Source organism: Rhamphochromis longiceps, linkage group LG2 (genome assembly GCF_057381845.1).
Source record: "Rhamphochromis longiceps isolate RC_006_pf linkage group LG2, R_longiceps_female_GT1.1, whole genome shotgun sequence".
In the NCBI taxonomy this organism is placed as follows: domain Eukaryota; kingdom Metazoa; phylum Chordata; class Actinopteri; order Cichliformes; family Cichlidae; genus Rhamphochromis; species Rhamphochromis longiceps.
The window spans coordinates 36898696-36911787 of record NC_140558.1 but is presented as its reverse complement, the minus strand read 5'-3'; the positions used below and the strand labels follow the sequence as shown (position 1 = coordinate 36911787).

The window sequence follows — 13092 nt, the reverse complement described above, 5'->3', positions numbered from 1 at the left end:
CTGTTTTGAAGAAAGAGAGAAAACAAAGCAGCTTCTCCTCTTGTTAATCTGTTCAGTTTTGTAGCAGGTGTACTTTTTGCGACAGAACTGCAAAAATATTTTTTATTACTTCTGGTTTGAAGGTGAATCAAATTTTCTCCAAGTCAGAGAAGCTCACCTTCGGCCCTAAGTATCACATGAATTTTTCATTATAGAAATGATAGACTAATTTCTAATCCTGTACATCCTGGTCGCTCCTAATGAAGATCTGAGCATTTTCAACTGTGTCTCACTCTCACTGTCATCTTGTACATCATACCCTTCACTCTTGCTGCTATCCTTCTGTCCCAGATCACCCCTGGCACTCATCTCTGCCCACCCCACTTTGCCTGTACAGTCTTCTTCACCTCTTACGCAGTTTCCGTTGGTTTTGATGGTTGACCCCAGGTATTTAAATTTATCAGCCTTCACACCTCCACCTCTTGCAGCTTCAGCGTTACACATAGATTATTATAGATGGTATTCCACTGATGCCTGCTACATGCCCTCAAAATACCAGATATTAGGTATAAAAATCATTTTGATTATGTTATACTAAGGGCTCACACATTTGCATAAATACAAGTTCCAATAACTTGGTTACCCACTTACCAATAAAGTTGACCTCGCTGCTGTTTAACCTCATTAGCATGTCGATATGTTGATTGGACAGCATGTCTTTGGTCCCTCCCCTGTTGAAACACAGCCTTTAATCCCTGGTAATCTGCTCATCTACTGAGAGCCCACAGTCATGGCTGCACCAAAGGAAAATTTGCTGTCTCTTGGGCGTCTGAACTGCTCAGAAAAAAACACTTTCACCAAAGAAAGACAAATCTGTGGAAATAAGAGGTTAGACCACCTAAATGGTACCACATTTGCAGAGAATGGTGGATGATTTTGTCTTTAAAATCTTTTAAACTCTTAAAATGTGACATAATTTAAGTGTGTATGCAGTTTTTATATGAAAAGTAATGTTCACAGTCAAGACTAGTTTTATTGGCAAGTCTAAGAAGCAGATGCTGCCATGTCTTCTGGAAAAATGGGCTGTATGTAGATGGAAAGTGTGTGTGTGTGGCTTAGATGACCATCCTGCTGCTTCATGACCTCTTTCTCTTACAGTGTTAACAAGCTGGTGTTGTTGCAAGATGACCCTTCAGCTCTTCACACTCAGGATCATCTGTAAGTTAGCGAGATGCTTTCTCAGTAAGTGTTTTTTAAACTCCAAGTTTTTATGTGTGTGTCCTATTCAAGAGTGATGCACCTGCAGCAACGCTGGCAGGAGCTGAAGGAAAGAGAGCACATAGCCCAGCAACAAAACAGGCAGCTGCTGCAGCAGTTTGAGAAGGCCCAGGACACACTGAAAGGGATGTTGGCCCGCAATGCTGCCATGAAAGTGATTCGGGTGTGTAGATGTGCAGAAAACAGACCCATTAAACACACTGGAAGAAATCTATTCTTTCCTCGTGAAGCTCTTAAAATAAACTATTGCTTTGACCCCTGCAGATGGAGTATGAGAGATACCTGGAGGAGAACTCCCCCCGCTGGAAGCAGCAACTTAAGGAGAAGAGACAGGCAGCTCAGAAGAAGGTACAAGTAATGCACAGCATGAGCTGATTATTCACAAAGTTAAAGTGTCTGGTCAAAATGTAGAGCTGGTTTGTATTTGCTGCCTTACTTGCAGTTGTGTTTACATACACTCTCGTTGGCATGAATGTAATTCTGGGCTTTTAATTATTATTTTTTTCCAAGGTAGAATGATTGTACAGCATACATCTTTAATAATGACGCTAAATAATTGGGTGTACAAGTTAGAATTTATTTTAGATCTTTTCTAATCCACACAGGGTCAAAATTATACGTACACACGTTTTAATTTTAATGATGCTGAAGCTTCTACAAAGTCTTTTAACACAATTGACCACATTTGGTAGCTTCTCTTTGCCTGCATGAAAAAGGACTCACTAGACTCAATGAACAATGGGAAAGTCCAAGGAACTTTGGGAAGATCTAAGAGGGAGAGCTGTAGATTTACTTTTTGGGAAGGTCTATTGGAACCATTTCTAAATAACTGTAGATTCCAGGACCAGGATAATCAGTTTAATTAGTTATATTTAACTCAATTTATTCAGATTTATTCACTTTGCTGAGATATTCAGGAACAATCCAGGAACCACAAAGGCTCAAGCCTTTCATGAACTGGAAAGCTGCCGGTACACCAGCGTCACTGTCCACAGTTAAGCTAATTTTACATTCCCATAGACTGAGAGGGTGCCGACCAAGAAAGAAGCCACTGCTACTAAATTAACAACTTCAAGCCCGACTAAAATTTGCAGCTCCCTACACAGAAAAGTCAAACACCAAGGTTTTATAGTCAGACAAGACAAAGATCGATTTATGTCGGCAATGACAACAGGTGTGTTTGGAGGAGTAAAGATGAGGCTTTCAAACTGAAGAAAACTGTTGTAAAGCATGGAATGGAATGGATAAGGCCAGCTAACATTAAGCTTCTGGAATGGCCTTCCCAAAGCTGGACCTCAACCCTATTGAAAATGCATGGATGCTTGAAAGTTGAGTCAATGCCAGGAACCAACCAATTGAAATGAACTCTACCAATTCAGCAAAGAGGAGGGGTCAAATATCCAACCCTAATTATGCCAAAAGCTTGTTGATTGCTGGTTCATCTAACCATGTGTTAGTGGGGGCGTGCAAATTTGTGCACCCAATTCTTGTTTTTTTTTAAGTCATTAAATATGTATGCTTTACAATCATTCCACCCAACAGTTCAAAGAAATCATGAAACAATCAAAATGACAGTGACATTCATGTCCATCATAAGTGTATGTATATTTCTGATCACAGCTGTATTTGATAGCACTTTCAATGTTTCCACTTCCTCTCACCTCAAAATGACAAATGCAAGGAGATTAAGAATATCCATGTTCCAAAATCCAAAGTCATTTTTCTTTATTTACAACTGATGCCATGTCTTTCTGACAGTGTATTAAAGAAACTGTTTCTTCAACAGAAAATGGACGACTATTTGAAGTCATGTTTAAAGAACACGGACGTGATGAAATCTTCTGCAGGTAAGTCTTTATGCTGTGGGGCTCACTTTAGGAAATGACTAGATCACATTTATGGTTTAGTGGTAATAATCTGGTCTCATGTGTCATCTTGAAGATTGAGGTGTTCAAATATTTTATTTAAAGTTAGTGTGACAAACACCAGTCGAACATGTATCCTTGTTTTCAGGTCCACCCACGGAGCCACAAAAAACTGCTACACCTCAAGGTTACTCTGACTACAACCAAGATGGCTCCTCCCATCTTCCCCACACGCAGTCCTCCTGGTTGAGCTGCAGTCAATCCCAGATAGCCAGATTTCCTACCAGAGTTCCACCCATCATTCCTCACCCATATCCGCTTTACTATCCCGCCTCCACACCCGGACAGTACCATCATCCCTGGCACAGGCAGGATCTACAAGGCAGGGCTTCCCTACAGCCTGACTACCCCTGGTACCAGCCTGCTGGTGCAACTGGAACTCCATCATACTCCGAGGCCCTGTGGGGCCAGCTTTATATGGAGCCTTTACGTGACTCAAGGGTTTCGCAGACTGTGGGAGAGGAGGATAAAATGAGCAGAGTGCTGAGCTCACAGAGGGAGAGGAGCATCAGAAGCAGCAGCAGTCGTTCGTCCCACGAGTTAGACGTTAAACCAGGTGAATACACAAAAATAAATACTTTTCTTACACGAGTCTTTGTGCGTATTCAGCATGTGTGTGGACTTGTTTTGTGTTCGTACATTCTGTATCTAGTCCGTCTGTCCAGCAGTCACAGTGAGAGCAGTGAGAGTGGCAAGGATTCCAGCAAAAAGGCGGGGAAGGAGAAGGGAGGAAGAAAACAGCATGTCTCTTCAGACAGAGAGAGATGCAGCCCTCAGGAGTAAGCAGCATTCTTGTAGATGTGACTTTGAATTCATTGGATCCCACTGATGTATCATCTCCCCTTAGTTTCTTCCCTTCATGCTGCACCAGTCTGCTAAATGTGTTCTGAATACCCTTCATCAATACCCCCCTCAATTTATAGGCGCATTCCTGTCTCCTTTAAAAAAAAATGTAGTTGATTTATGTGTGTCCTAATCTTTCTGGTGCAATTACTTGCCTTTGATCACAGCACAGACAGAAGCTGCAGGAAAAGAGAGCACAGGAATGACAGTAAAGGTCAAACTGGCTGGACATGAAGCTGGGGATAGTATTTAAAGGCGTGTGGCAGTCACACTAACAACTTAGCACTAAACCACATTTTATAGAAAACATCACGTTCTTGTTACCTCCTAATTTTATATAAATTAACTTTTAAGTTTTAAAAAATATGTATTAGTTAAACGGCACATGCTGTAGAGGAGGTCACAAAAGATCAGAAACAAGTCTTCTCCTCTTGCTTTATTTCTTAATACTTATTACTGTTTTAGACTGGCAAATTCATTCATCCATTCTTCCATCTTTTAGGTTTTCTAGGAATTCGAGTGCCATTCACATTCACTCAGTTAAAGTGGCCCAAAGTTCAGAAAGCAATGCCTCCTCAGAGAAAAGCCTGAGGAGCAGTAGGAGAAGGAGAAGTGGGGAGCTTTCTGTTCAATCACCAGGATTTCAGGAGGCAGAGGAAAGGACTGCGAGTAAGGGAGGTGACTCAGAGAGTCAGGACACTGGTGAGGAGTCAGGAAGTTTGAATGAGGCATACGAGGGTGAAAAAGCAGGGAATCAAAATCATGAAGAGAAAACAAACAGATGCAAAGAGTCAGGATCCCAGCGGGAGAAGGAATCAGAAAGTGGCAGTGCAAAGAATAAAAACGATGATGTCAGTGAAGTAGAAGAGCAGGACAGTAGCAGTGCTGAGCAAAGCAGCACAGGAGAAAAAGTTAAAGGTAAGACAGAGGAAAACCTGGAAGCTAAAGAAGACGGTGAAGAAAAAGAGAAGAGTCAAACAGATAAAGAACAAGATGACAGTGATACCAAACAAGGTGATGGTGCTTCTGCCAAGGACGCAACAGAGGAAGCAGAGACATCTACAGGTGATGAAATGGAGGAACAGGGAGGTGAAGAACAGTCAATCAGGCTGAAGAACGAAGGCACTGAGAACAGAAAACAGGGTGCTGCCTCCTCTCAGGACGAAGAGGATGGAAGTGAAGGCAGTGAAGAAGAAGAGGATGAGGACTTGAATCAACAGGAGGATGACGAAAGCGAAGAGGAACACGGGAGTGAGGAAGATCAGATAGATTCAGACGACTGCATCGTCACACCACAAGAAAAGAGGTAAGACGATGAAGGATTGAAATATTCCTCACAGACATCATCACAAAAAAAATCGAATGTAATCCTGTTTTTAGATCTACACAGATTATAACCGAGGAGGCAGCTCAGGAACAGGAAGAGGGTAAAACAGGATCTGATAATGACGACTCAAACGAAGTCAGTGATGAAGAGGATATTGAGAACCTTCTTGCGCCTCAAGAAGAAACTCAGCAAAAGTAAGTACTCTTTTAACTGACTGACTTAAATTACAATGTGAAACGTGCCTCTTACTTTTCTTTTACCTTGTAGAGAAAAGTATCTGAGAGGTGAAGAGAAGCCCAAAGGTATAGTATAACCAGTCTTTACAGTAACATTAGAAAGGCTGCAGGACTTCTGATTTATGCTCAATTTATTTTCCAGCGAGTTTTCACAACATGGGAATTTTTCAAGTGGAGCACGACAAGCCGAAGACGGAGGACCCAAATGACTCTGATGAGTTTGATCATTTTTATGACTAAATGTACTGCTGTGCAAGTTAAAAGAGACAAACCACATTCAAAATAAAGTACTGCAGAGTATTATAATTAGTTTTATAATAATACATTAAAAACAGAAACAACAGGCTATTTAATAACTGTTTTATTTCTTCTTGTTTTAATTAAAGGCATTTTTGAATGTTACAATCTTAAACTGGAATACAGACTGTACTCAGGCTTCCCTGCAAACACAAAATTATTTTCATTTTGAGCTGCAAAAGCAACAGGATTTTTCAGCGTGTTACTTTTTCCTCCTGTTAGAGACACAGGAAGATAAAAAATCTGGACAACAATAAAACTTAAGTGGAAGAGACACAATGTTACAAAAGCTGTACAAAGGGCAACAATAATTTGTTGAAAAAGAAATTATTGCTGCTGTATTTGACTGATAACCCATCAGTTATGAGCACAGTACACTTCAACATGTTCAAGGTATAAAAATAAACCAATATACAAAATAATTTGAAATGGTTTTCCAGCAGCATGCCTGTAGCACAGCTGGTCCTGGTTAAACCAGCTCATTTCTGGTGACAATTAGAAGTGAAAGTCTGCACTCTTGTTAGATTTTCACCACCTGAGCAGTCAAACATGGGCTCACCCTCTTCCCGTCTTCTGACTGAGGACTGCGCTGGATGAGCAGCCGCCCGTACGTCCCGCCCACCTGGCCTTTGGTCAGCCGTCCAGGGTTGACACACACACAGCCGACCACGTCCTGAAGATGGGAGGAGATTTTAGATGACATAACACTCGTAAAAACTAAAAAAAAAAAATAGTCACGTGTTTAAAAAAAACCAAAAACATGTTTTACTTTATATTATCAATGCAATAACTGATGATCCTGCAATCAATTACCTCAATAAATGTGTATATATAGGATGTCAAGGGGAAGACGAGTTGTTTACCTTTACAAAGTAGCGCATTTCAGAGGGAACAACAAGGATGTCGGGGGTGAGCGGCATTTGGCCGAAACTCTGGAACTTCTCATAATCCATATTTACCTCGTCCGCAGGCGGATACAGTGGGTAGTAACTGGACATGAGAACATGGACACGATCACTAATAATATGTGATCTCAAATAAATAAATAGATCTGAACTCCTTCAGGATTTACCTCCGCTGTGTGAGCATGTGCTTCAGTATACGTGAGAATTTGTCTGAGCCGGTTCCACTGCAATGCAAAACATCAATTTCAACTATGTACACCGATGACCTTCGTTGGAAAATATGATCATGTGAATAATTTAAGAAAACGGTCAGCCCTGTTCTTTATAAATCTGCATAAAAATGTAGGTCAGTAACTCACTTTGGTGTTTCTGATCTGCCACCTTGATGTCAGAATTTGGTGCAAATTAGAAAACAGCCTCACTCACCAGCTGATTTCCTCTGCACCCATGTGGATGAGGATGTCAGTTGATGTCAAGCCAATAGTCACCCCGTCAATCAGAAGGGTGCAGGGGTCAGGGACCAGGGTGACACGCTGCAAAGCATGAAGACAAACATTATATAACCTGACACTTACGCATGACATCTCCGGGACTGAAAACCATATTAAAGACAAACAATGCTACACTATTAAAATAAGGTTTGCCACGAGTGCTCAGAAATCTGCTGCATGTGCTCATCAGCACGCAACAACAGTGTCTAACCTGGGTCTGTTCTTTGCTGGGGTGGGGCAGGCTGAACGGAGGCTGTGGGTAGATGAAATGGTGGTGGATGTCTCTCTGAGAAGGCACAAACACCAGCTGACAGCCAACACTGGATTAAAGAAAACGAGAAAACACGAGGCTTCATTGTGGTAAAGAAAATCTGATTTGAACAGGAGGAAAGCACAGTTTAAAAAACAACCAAACGAACAAACAAACCTCGAATCGTTACAGTGTGACTGACCTCTGTCTTAACTTACTTGTATAATGTGATGACATAGTTTATGCAGACATATATGTAATTAACAAGAAAGACAAATTTCATGTGCAGTTGCAAGCAGGTTAAGTCGCAGGGTTTCAGACGGGGTTGCAGCTATAATGTCCTTAAGGCACAGATTTAAAACAAAAGCGAAAAAAACTGTAACTTTCGGAAAATTGCAGAAAAGGTCACACATGGATCCTGAATTTAACATCACAAAGGAAGTCACATGCATAGCTGTCTGACTCTTGAGCTTTGATTAGACAACACATACCTTCTGGTCCCATCCACAATGCTTTCAATGCATCTGGTGAAAATGTTCTCAAAAGTCTCAGTCACCTGGGCTTTCTATTTAAGAAACACATGGAGATGACAAAGAAAGAAAAACAAACAAACATGTTGATTAAAATGAATTCACACTGCAAATTTGGATATAGAAGCTCAAATTAGATCCTTCTATGCAAAACGTGTACGAGTAGACGGTATTTTATGATGAAAAAAAACAAAAAACTTTCTGTGATTGCTATACTGCACCTGTCGGTTTCATTGATCTGTTATTGTGGTCAATCCAGTGGTACGCTTTTTATTTCCAGACCCAATAACACTGAAACTAATCGTCTTATTTGTGGGTTAAGTGTTATATCTTGAAGGATAACACAGAAGATTTATTCAGCAAGTGATACCTATTAGTTTTTGTCTACACACATATCCCTTTTAAAGCATTTTGACTTGTGCAAAAATGCACGCGAAAGGTTCCCCCGTGCGCTGTGCACACTCAAAAACAAGAAAAACACGGTCTCTGTCCCACTGACCTCAATCTGTTCATGTTTGGAATCCACAAATGGGCCCAGCTGTGGAAGAGAAACAAGAAATAGGAAAACCAGACAAAACACAGAGTCATGGGAGGACTGTCTCCCTCATAGATACACTCCTGACAGTGTGTATGTGAGCTTTAGTGGAAATTCTGTCATGGATAGTGTCTGTTTTATGATGGAACAACAAGGGAGACTGTACCAGCAGGCAGACATCAGGACGATCCCTGACAATAACATTGATTAAGTCCACCAGGGGGTCAAAGGTCAGACTGTCAGAGGGAGCGTACGGTCCACAGGCCACCAGTACATTCAGTGGCTCTGCAACAAATGAAGAGTGTGGAGTGTAAGAAGATGGCTTTAAGTTCAAGCTAAATCTGAAAAATTGATCAGACAGATCTTACCCTCATCTGTCTCCATTTTCATGTCAGAACTGTAGAACGGCAGAGGAACAGCCTAAAAGCACAACAACGTTACAAGAGTTTTCACAAACAGGCGAAAAGTGTTAAAGCCAACAACTTAGAACCGACCTCATAGAATTTGGAAGCCACCAGTTTTCTTCCTGTAGTGTTCATACCCTCCATCACCACCACCTAAAAAAAAAAAAAAAACAGAACAGGAGCATTTAGATAAATGTTTTCTTACATGTGGGTTTGTTGGAAAGAGCTGCAAAAACAAAGCTACATGCTTCTGCTGATAAAAGGTTTCCTATAATTCTGAAAGTTTATTTTTATGAGGGGGAAAAACTGTCAGAGCTCTCGGTCAGACACCGGGTCAGTCTCAAGCCCATGTCCTTGGCATGCTCTGTTACTCTTGGTGGCCATATAACCTGCTGCACATAAGCTCAGTGCACAGGCAAAGGAGAAACCACCGACTGGTCATTAGGAAGGACCTCACTGGCATACCCATTTCTAGTTTCATCTGTCAAAGTAAGCGATTTCATTCAGCTCACCTGACCAGGAAAAAGGGAATACTCTTTAAGCTCCGATAGGTCAACAGGTACTTGCTGACCGCCTTGTTCTGGTCCAGCCTCTAGCAGGACTGACTGTGCATTCAGTTTGCCATTACTGTCACAGCAAATCTGTCCTAGCACAGTTATACTGTCCTGGAGGGAAGAAGACGCAAACCCAAGAAAGAAGTTAACTTTTAATCAAACAAATAAGCAGGTTTGACTTTACTCCTCAATATATATGATTTTAAGAGAAAACAATTCAGTGATGTAACGTAACATTTTATAGCAATGTACTATTATTTAATAATTTATTGTTTAAGCAGTGGGGATGAATCTTTAATTTAAAAGTTTTCCACAGGTGTCATCTCTTCTGTACCTGGGCAGGCAGAGAGACGGGGGAGAACTCCTCAATGCTGAAGTGAGTCCTGAGTCCTTCTCCTAGCTCCTCAATCTTCTCTGTCAACACTGGGAAAGACCCAGAAAAAAAATATTATCCAAATGTTCTGGGGTATATTTATTTAGTGATTTTACACCCAAACATACAGGAAATCTTTAATCAAGTGTGTGCAGCTATGTACCGTTTCGAACATCTCGCAGCCTCTGGAACATGTATTTGTAGCTGCTGTTAAGGGAATCTTCCGGTCCTTCCAATATCTCAACTTGGACACCTGCACCTGGATCTTTCCTGCCCACCCAACGGGTGCCCTGCACAGCCCCAAACGTGGCCACCACCTCTCCCTTTCCTCCCCGCTGGCTGTACTTCTGTGAGGGTGTCGCACTTCCAAAGAGATAAGGGGAGAAGGTCACTTAAAGTGACAGTGATGCAAATACAAAGGTTTATCTTTTAAAAAAAAGCTTTCTTTTTAAACTTTAACACAACCAGAGAGCATAATTTTCACGTTTTCAAAAATAATCAGAGCAGCATGGGGTGGAGAGTACTTGGGAGAGAAGCTGGCTGGAGACAGCAGTATGCTCGGGCTGGCCATCAGAGCTGCAGTTCTCTTTGAATGAGGACGCTCTGGTGTCGTCAGAGGTCGTTTCTGAGAGCCCTGTACCGACAGGAACAAACACAGTTAGGATCTTGTCTGTCTACATAGACTCAAACTCACTCTGCGGGAGACCCACGAGTTACATCTAGCTTATCTTAGCTTTTAAAGGCAGATCAACAAAAAAAACCTAAAGCATAAATGGATAAATTTTTTTTTAAAAGTTACGAAACTTTATTTCTTTTGTTCAGATTAGATAACGCTCTGCTGCTGACAAGCAAGAAGTGTTTGGTTACCTTAGCAGGAGTAGAGTAAGAATCTAAGAGATCCTCCTCCTCTTCCTCAGCTTTTATTCTGATTCATTTTGTCAAAGTCTATGACTCAACAGCAACATTAGCAGACACAAATCAAAGAAAACACGTGACTCCAGGCAGTGCAGATAGACGGGTCTTTATGCTCAAGCATCAGTGTGAAGGATACAAATCATCAATCATGCTAATGTCTCTCATTCTACTGGCTGCTTCTTCCTTTCGGGAGGTTTTTCTGGATTTGATCCTCTTGTTCAAAACCTGTAAGATGACAAACATGCTGCATTTATAAGGAGCAGAGAATGACTAAGTTGTTGCATATTTAATAAGTAATTTGTAATGCATATTAAAATCTGTGGTCCTGTTACCTCATGTTCAAACTGCTCCAGAGTGTCCGTGGTGAGCTTCACGCCTTGTTTTGTGGCGCTATAGGCAACCCACTCATGCAGTATCTCTTGTGCCTGCAGTCTGTTACAAATACACTGCTCCACCACTGAAATGGAGGAGATATGAGGGAAAACAACCTAGGATTTAATCTGAGTGTCTGAGAAAATATTAGATGCAAGTACAATGTGAATTAATTTTGTGGGACACAACTTGCAGTGAATAATTACTGTTCCTGATCTTTAAAAATGGCTTAGTAATTATAAAAGACGTATCAATGAAATCAAAACAAAAAAAGCAGATTTCTAATTTACTTGACTTGTGAAAGTAAGTTATCAAGAAGAAAAATGCTATTTTAGTCAAAAGCTTTAACTAACAAAATCGCATGCACATGGGTATATAAATATTATGACTGATGACAACAGCTTAAACATGTCACAACACTACATTACTGCTATCCTGGGTACGGTAGAGTCCTCGATGATTACAGTGATAATGCACTTAGCTTCTTTGCTAACACACTCTCCCGTGTAAAGCTTCAATCCATATGAGAAAAACGGTCATCTTAGTTAGCAACTTACTTTTGTCGAGGACGGAATCATCTTGATAGGGTATATCGAATATTTCCAGCTCAGTCTTTAAGCTCTCTGTAGTTACTAGCGACATGGTTTTATGATACACAGTTACTACGTTGTGGAAAACGTCAAAAGCTCCAATGTTGTGATGATAGCTGCTAACGTTAGCTTTACTCTTACTTCGCGACAATGCCGCCGACCCTAGTTTTGTTTTAACTACACGGCTTCTAAATACTACCTACAGGCGGTTCGCTGTTAGACAGCAGAAACTAAATAATAATGGTCAACCTGATGCCTGTTTCATTTTACCGCGAAAAAGCGCTGTTCGTGTTGGCGGCCGGAATGTACGTCACATTCGTAACAGTAATAAACGGAAGTTGGCGGTCCCACAAAAATAAAAGCCTGTCCTGGTAACTTAGATTTTTTTCAAACTTTTTCAGTGTCCCACTTCAGAAGCAGAAAAACGAAAACGCCCCACAGTTTAATCATCCAATAACAATTAAAAGCAAAGGACGCAAAAATTCTATCTGAATAATGGTCAGACAAGTGGCAACAAGCTATCTATTTATACTTATTTAATCATCTGGTTGTCTGCTCCATGGTTGTCTGGGAATCACTGGATAACATATGTGTGTTTAACTATTGGATAGCACTGGTCTGGGTAACACAATTCTCAGATCTTTTTACAGGTGTGCAGTGTGTGTTAATGATACTGCTCTGCTGCTGGCAGAAAGTCTCTGGAGTGGGCAGTTGTGTCCTTGCAGAAGATCAGCAGCAGCAGCCCGTCAGTGATTGAAGATATGTACATCAGCAGATGCAGGAACAGGGCTACCAGGATCAAAAACGACTCTTTAAACCCATGGACTTTTTACCCCCTCACCTTACAAAGTGCATCATCAGTGCAAAAACAACAACCTGTCACACCCATAAACACTGCTACACACTAACATTTTTTTGTCCATGCACACATACCCACACATTAGGAACTTGTTACGATACGCAATAACAGGTTACACAAAACAGACTCATTTTTGCAATAACACCTATTGTCTGTTTTTATATCTATTAAGACTCATTTGCACTCTAGAAACAAATGCGGTCTAAACAACTGCATACATCAGATAAGAATGCACAAAATTGCATCCTTACCGATGTATAGCCTTACCTTAATTATATGATCATTAATGTGTTGTTTTTTCAATTTTAGAAAATATTTCAAATTGTATTACTTGTTGAGGTTGCTCATATGACTATGATATCAGATAATGATAATATAGTGACCAAATTCTATAAAGAATACAAGTAAAATTCAAAACTATTAGAAATA

At 40.8% G+C, this 13092-nt stretch overlaps 2 protein-coding genes across 3 annotated transcripts; one reads left to right on the top strand and one right to left on the bottom strand.

Moving 5' to 3' along the window:
- Positions 1–208: 208 nt before the first annotated feature.
- Positions 209–5861, top strand: LOC146677804 (uncharacterized). 2 transcript variants are annotated; one of them, XM_085426444.1, is made up of 11 exons: positions 209–426; positions 1138–1197; positions 1270–1420; positions 1522–1605; positions 3044–3104; positions 3271–3738; positions 3835–3961; positions 4528–5331; positions 5406–5546; positions 5620–5654; positions 5731–5861. In XM_085426444.1, exons 1-11 carry the CDS (start codon positions 413–415, stop codon positions 5826–5828), a joined length of 2043 nt encoding a protein of 680 aa, XP_085282570.1. In that variant the 5' UTR covers positions 209–412; the 3' UTR covers positions 5829–5861. The 2 variants fall into 2 exon arrangements, with proteins under 2 accessions (XP_085282570.1, XP_085282562.1); XM_085426436.1 differs by lacking the exon at positions 209–426 and adding an exon at positions 508–867.
- A 73-nt stretch (positions 5862–5934) lies between these two features.
- Positions 5935–12113, bottom strand: pola2 (polymerase (DNA directed), alpha 2). Its single transcript, XM_085426457.1, has 18 exons — positions 11772–12113; positions 11175–11299; positions 10979–11067; positions 10795–10852; positions 10452–10561; positions 10091–10290; positions 9889–9977; positions 9513–9665; positions 9091–9153; positions 8965–9016; positions 8763–8881; positions 8561–8599; positions 8023–8096; positions 7493–7601; positions 7217–7323; positions 6958–7014; positions 6749–6875; positions 5935–6558 (listed from the first exon to the last, which is right to left on the bottom strand). The coding sequence occupies exons 1-18, from the start codon at positions 11854–11856 to the stop codon at positions 6406–6408; spliced, it is 1809 nt and encodes a 602-aa protein (XP_085282583.1). The 5' UTR covers positions 11857–12113; the 3' UTR covers positions 5935–6405.
- Positions 12114–13092: the final 979 nt, after the last annotated feature.

Excerpts from the sequence above, each read along its gene's own strand:
- LOC146677804 (XM_085426436.1), top strand. The coding sequence starts at position 770 with ATGGCTGCACCAAAGGAAAATTTGCTGTCTCTTGGGCGTCTGAACTGC. Across the intron at positions 3,739-3,834 it reads CGAGTTAGACGTTAAACCAG|TCCGTCTGTCCAGCAGTCAC; the intron begins GTGAATACACAA and ends TTCTGTATCTAG. Across the intron at positions 5,655-5,730 it reads AGGTGAAGAGAAGCCCAAAG|CGAGTTTTCACAACATGGGA; the intron begins GTATAGTATAAC and ends TTTATTTTCCAG.
- pola2 (XM_085426457.1), bottom strand. The coding sequence starts at position 11,856 with ATGTCGCTAGTAACTACAGAGAGCTTAAAGACTGAGCTGGAAATATTC. Across the intron at positions 10,291-10,451 it reads CCAGCCAGCTTCTCTCCCAA|TGCGACACCCTCACAGAAGT; the intron begins GTACTCTCCACC and ends TCTCTTTGGAAG. Across the intron at positions 9,154-9,512 it reads ATTCCCTTTTTCCTGGTCAG|GTGGTGGTGATGGAGGGTAT; the intron begins GTGAGCTGAATG and ends TTTTTTTTTTAG.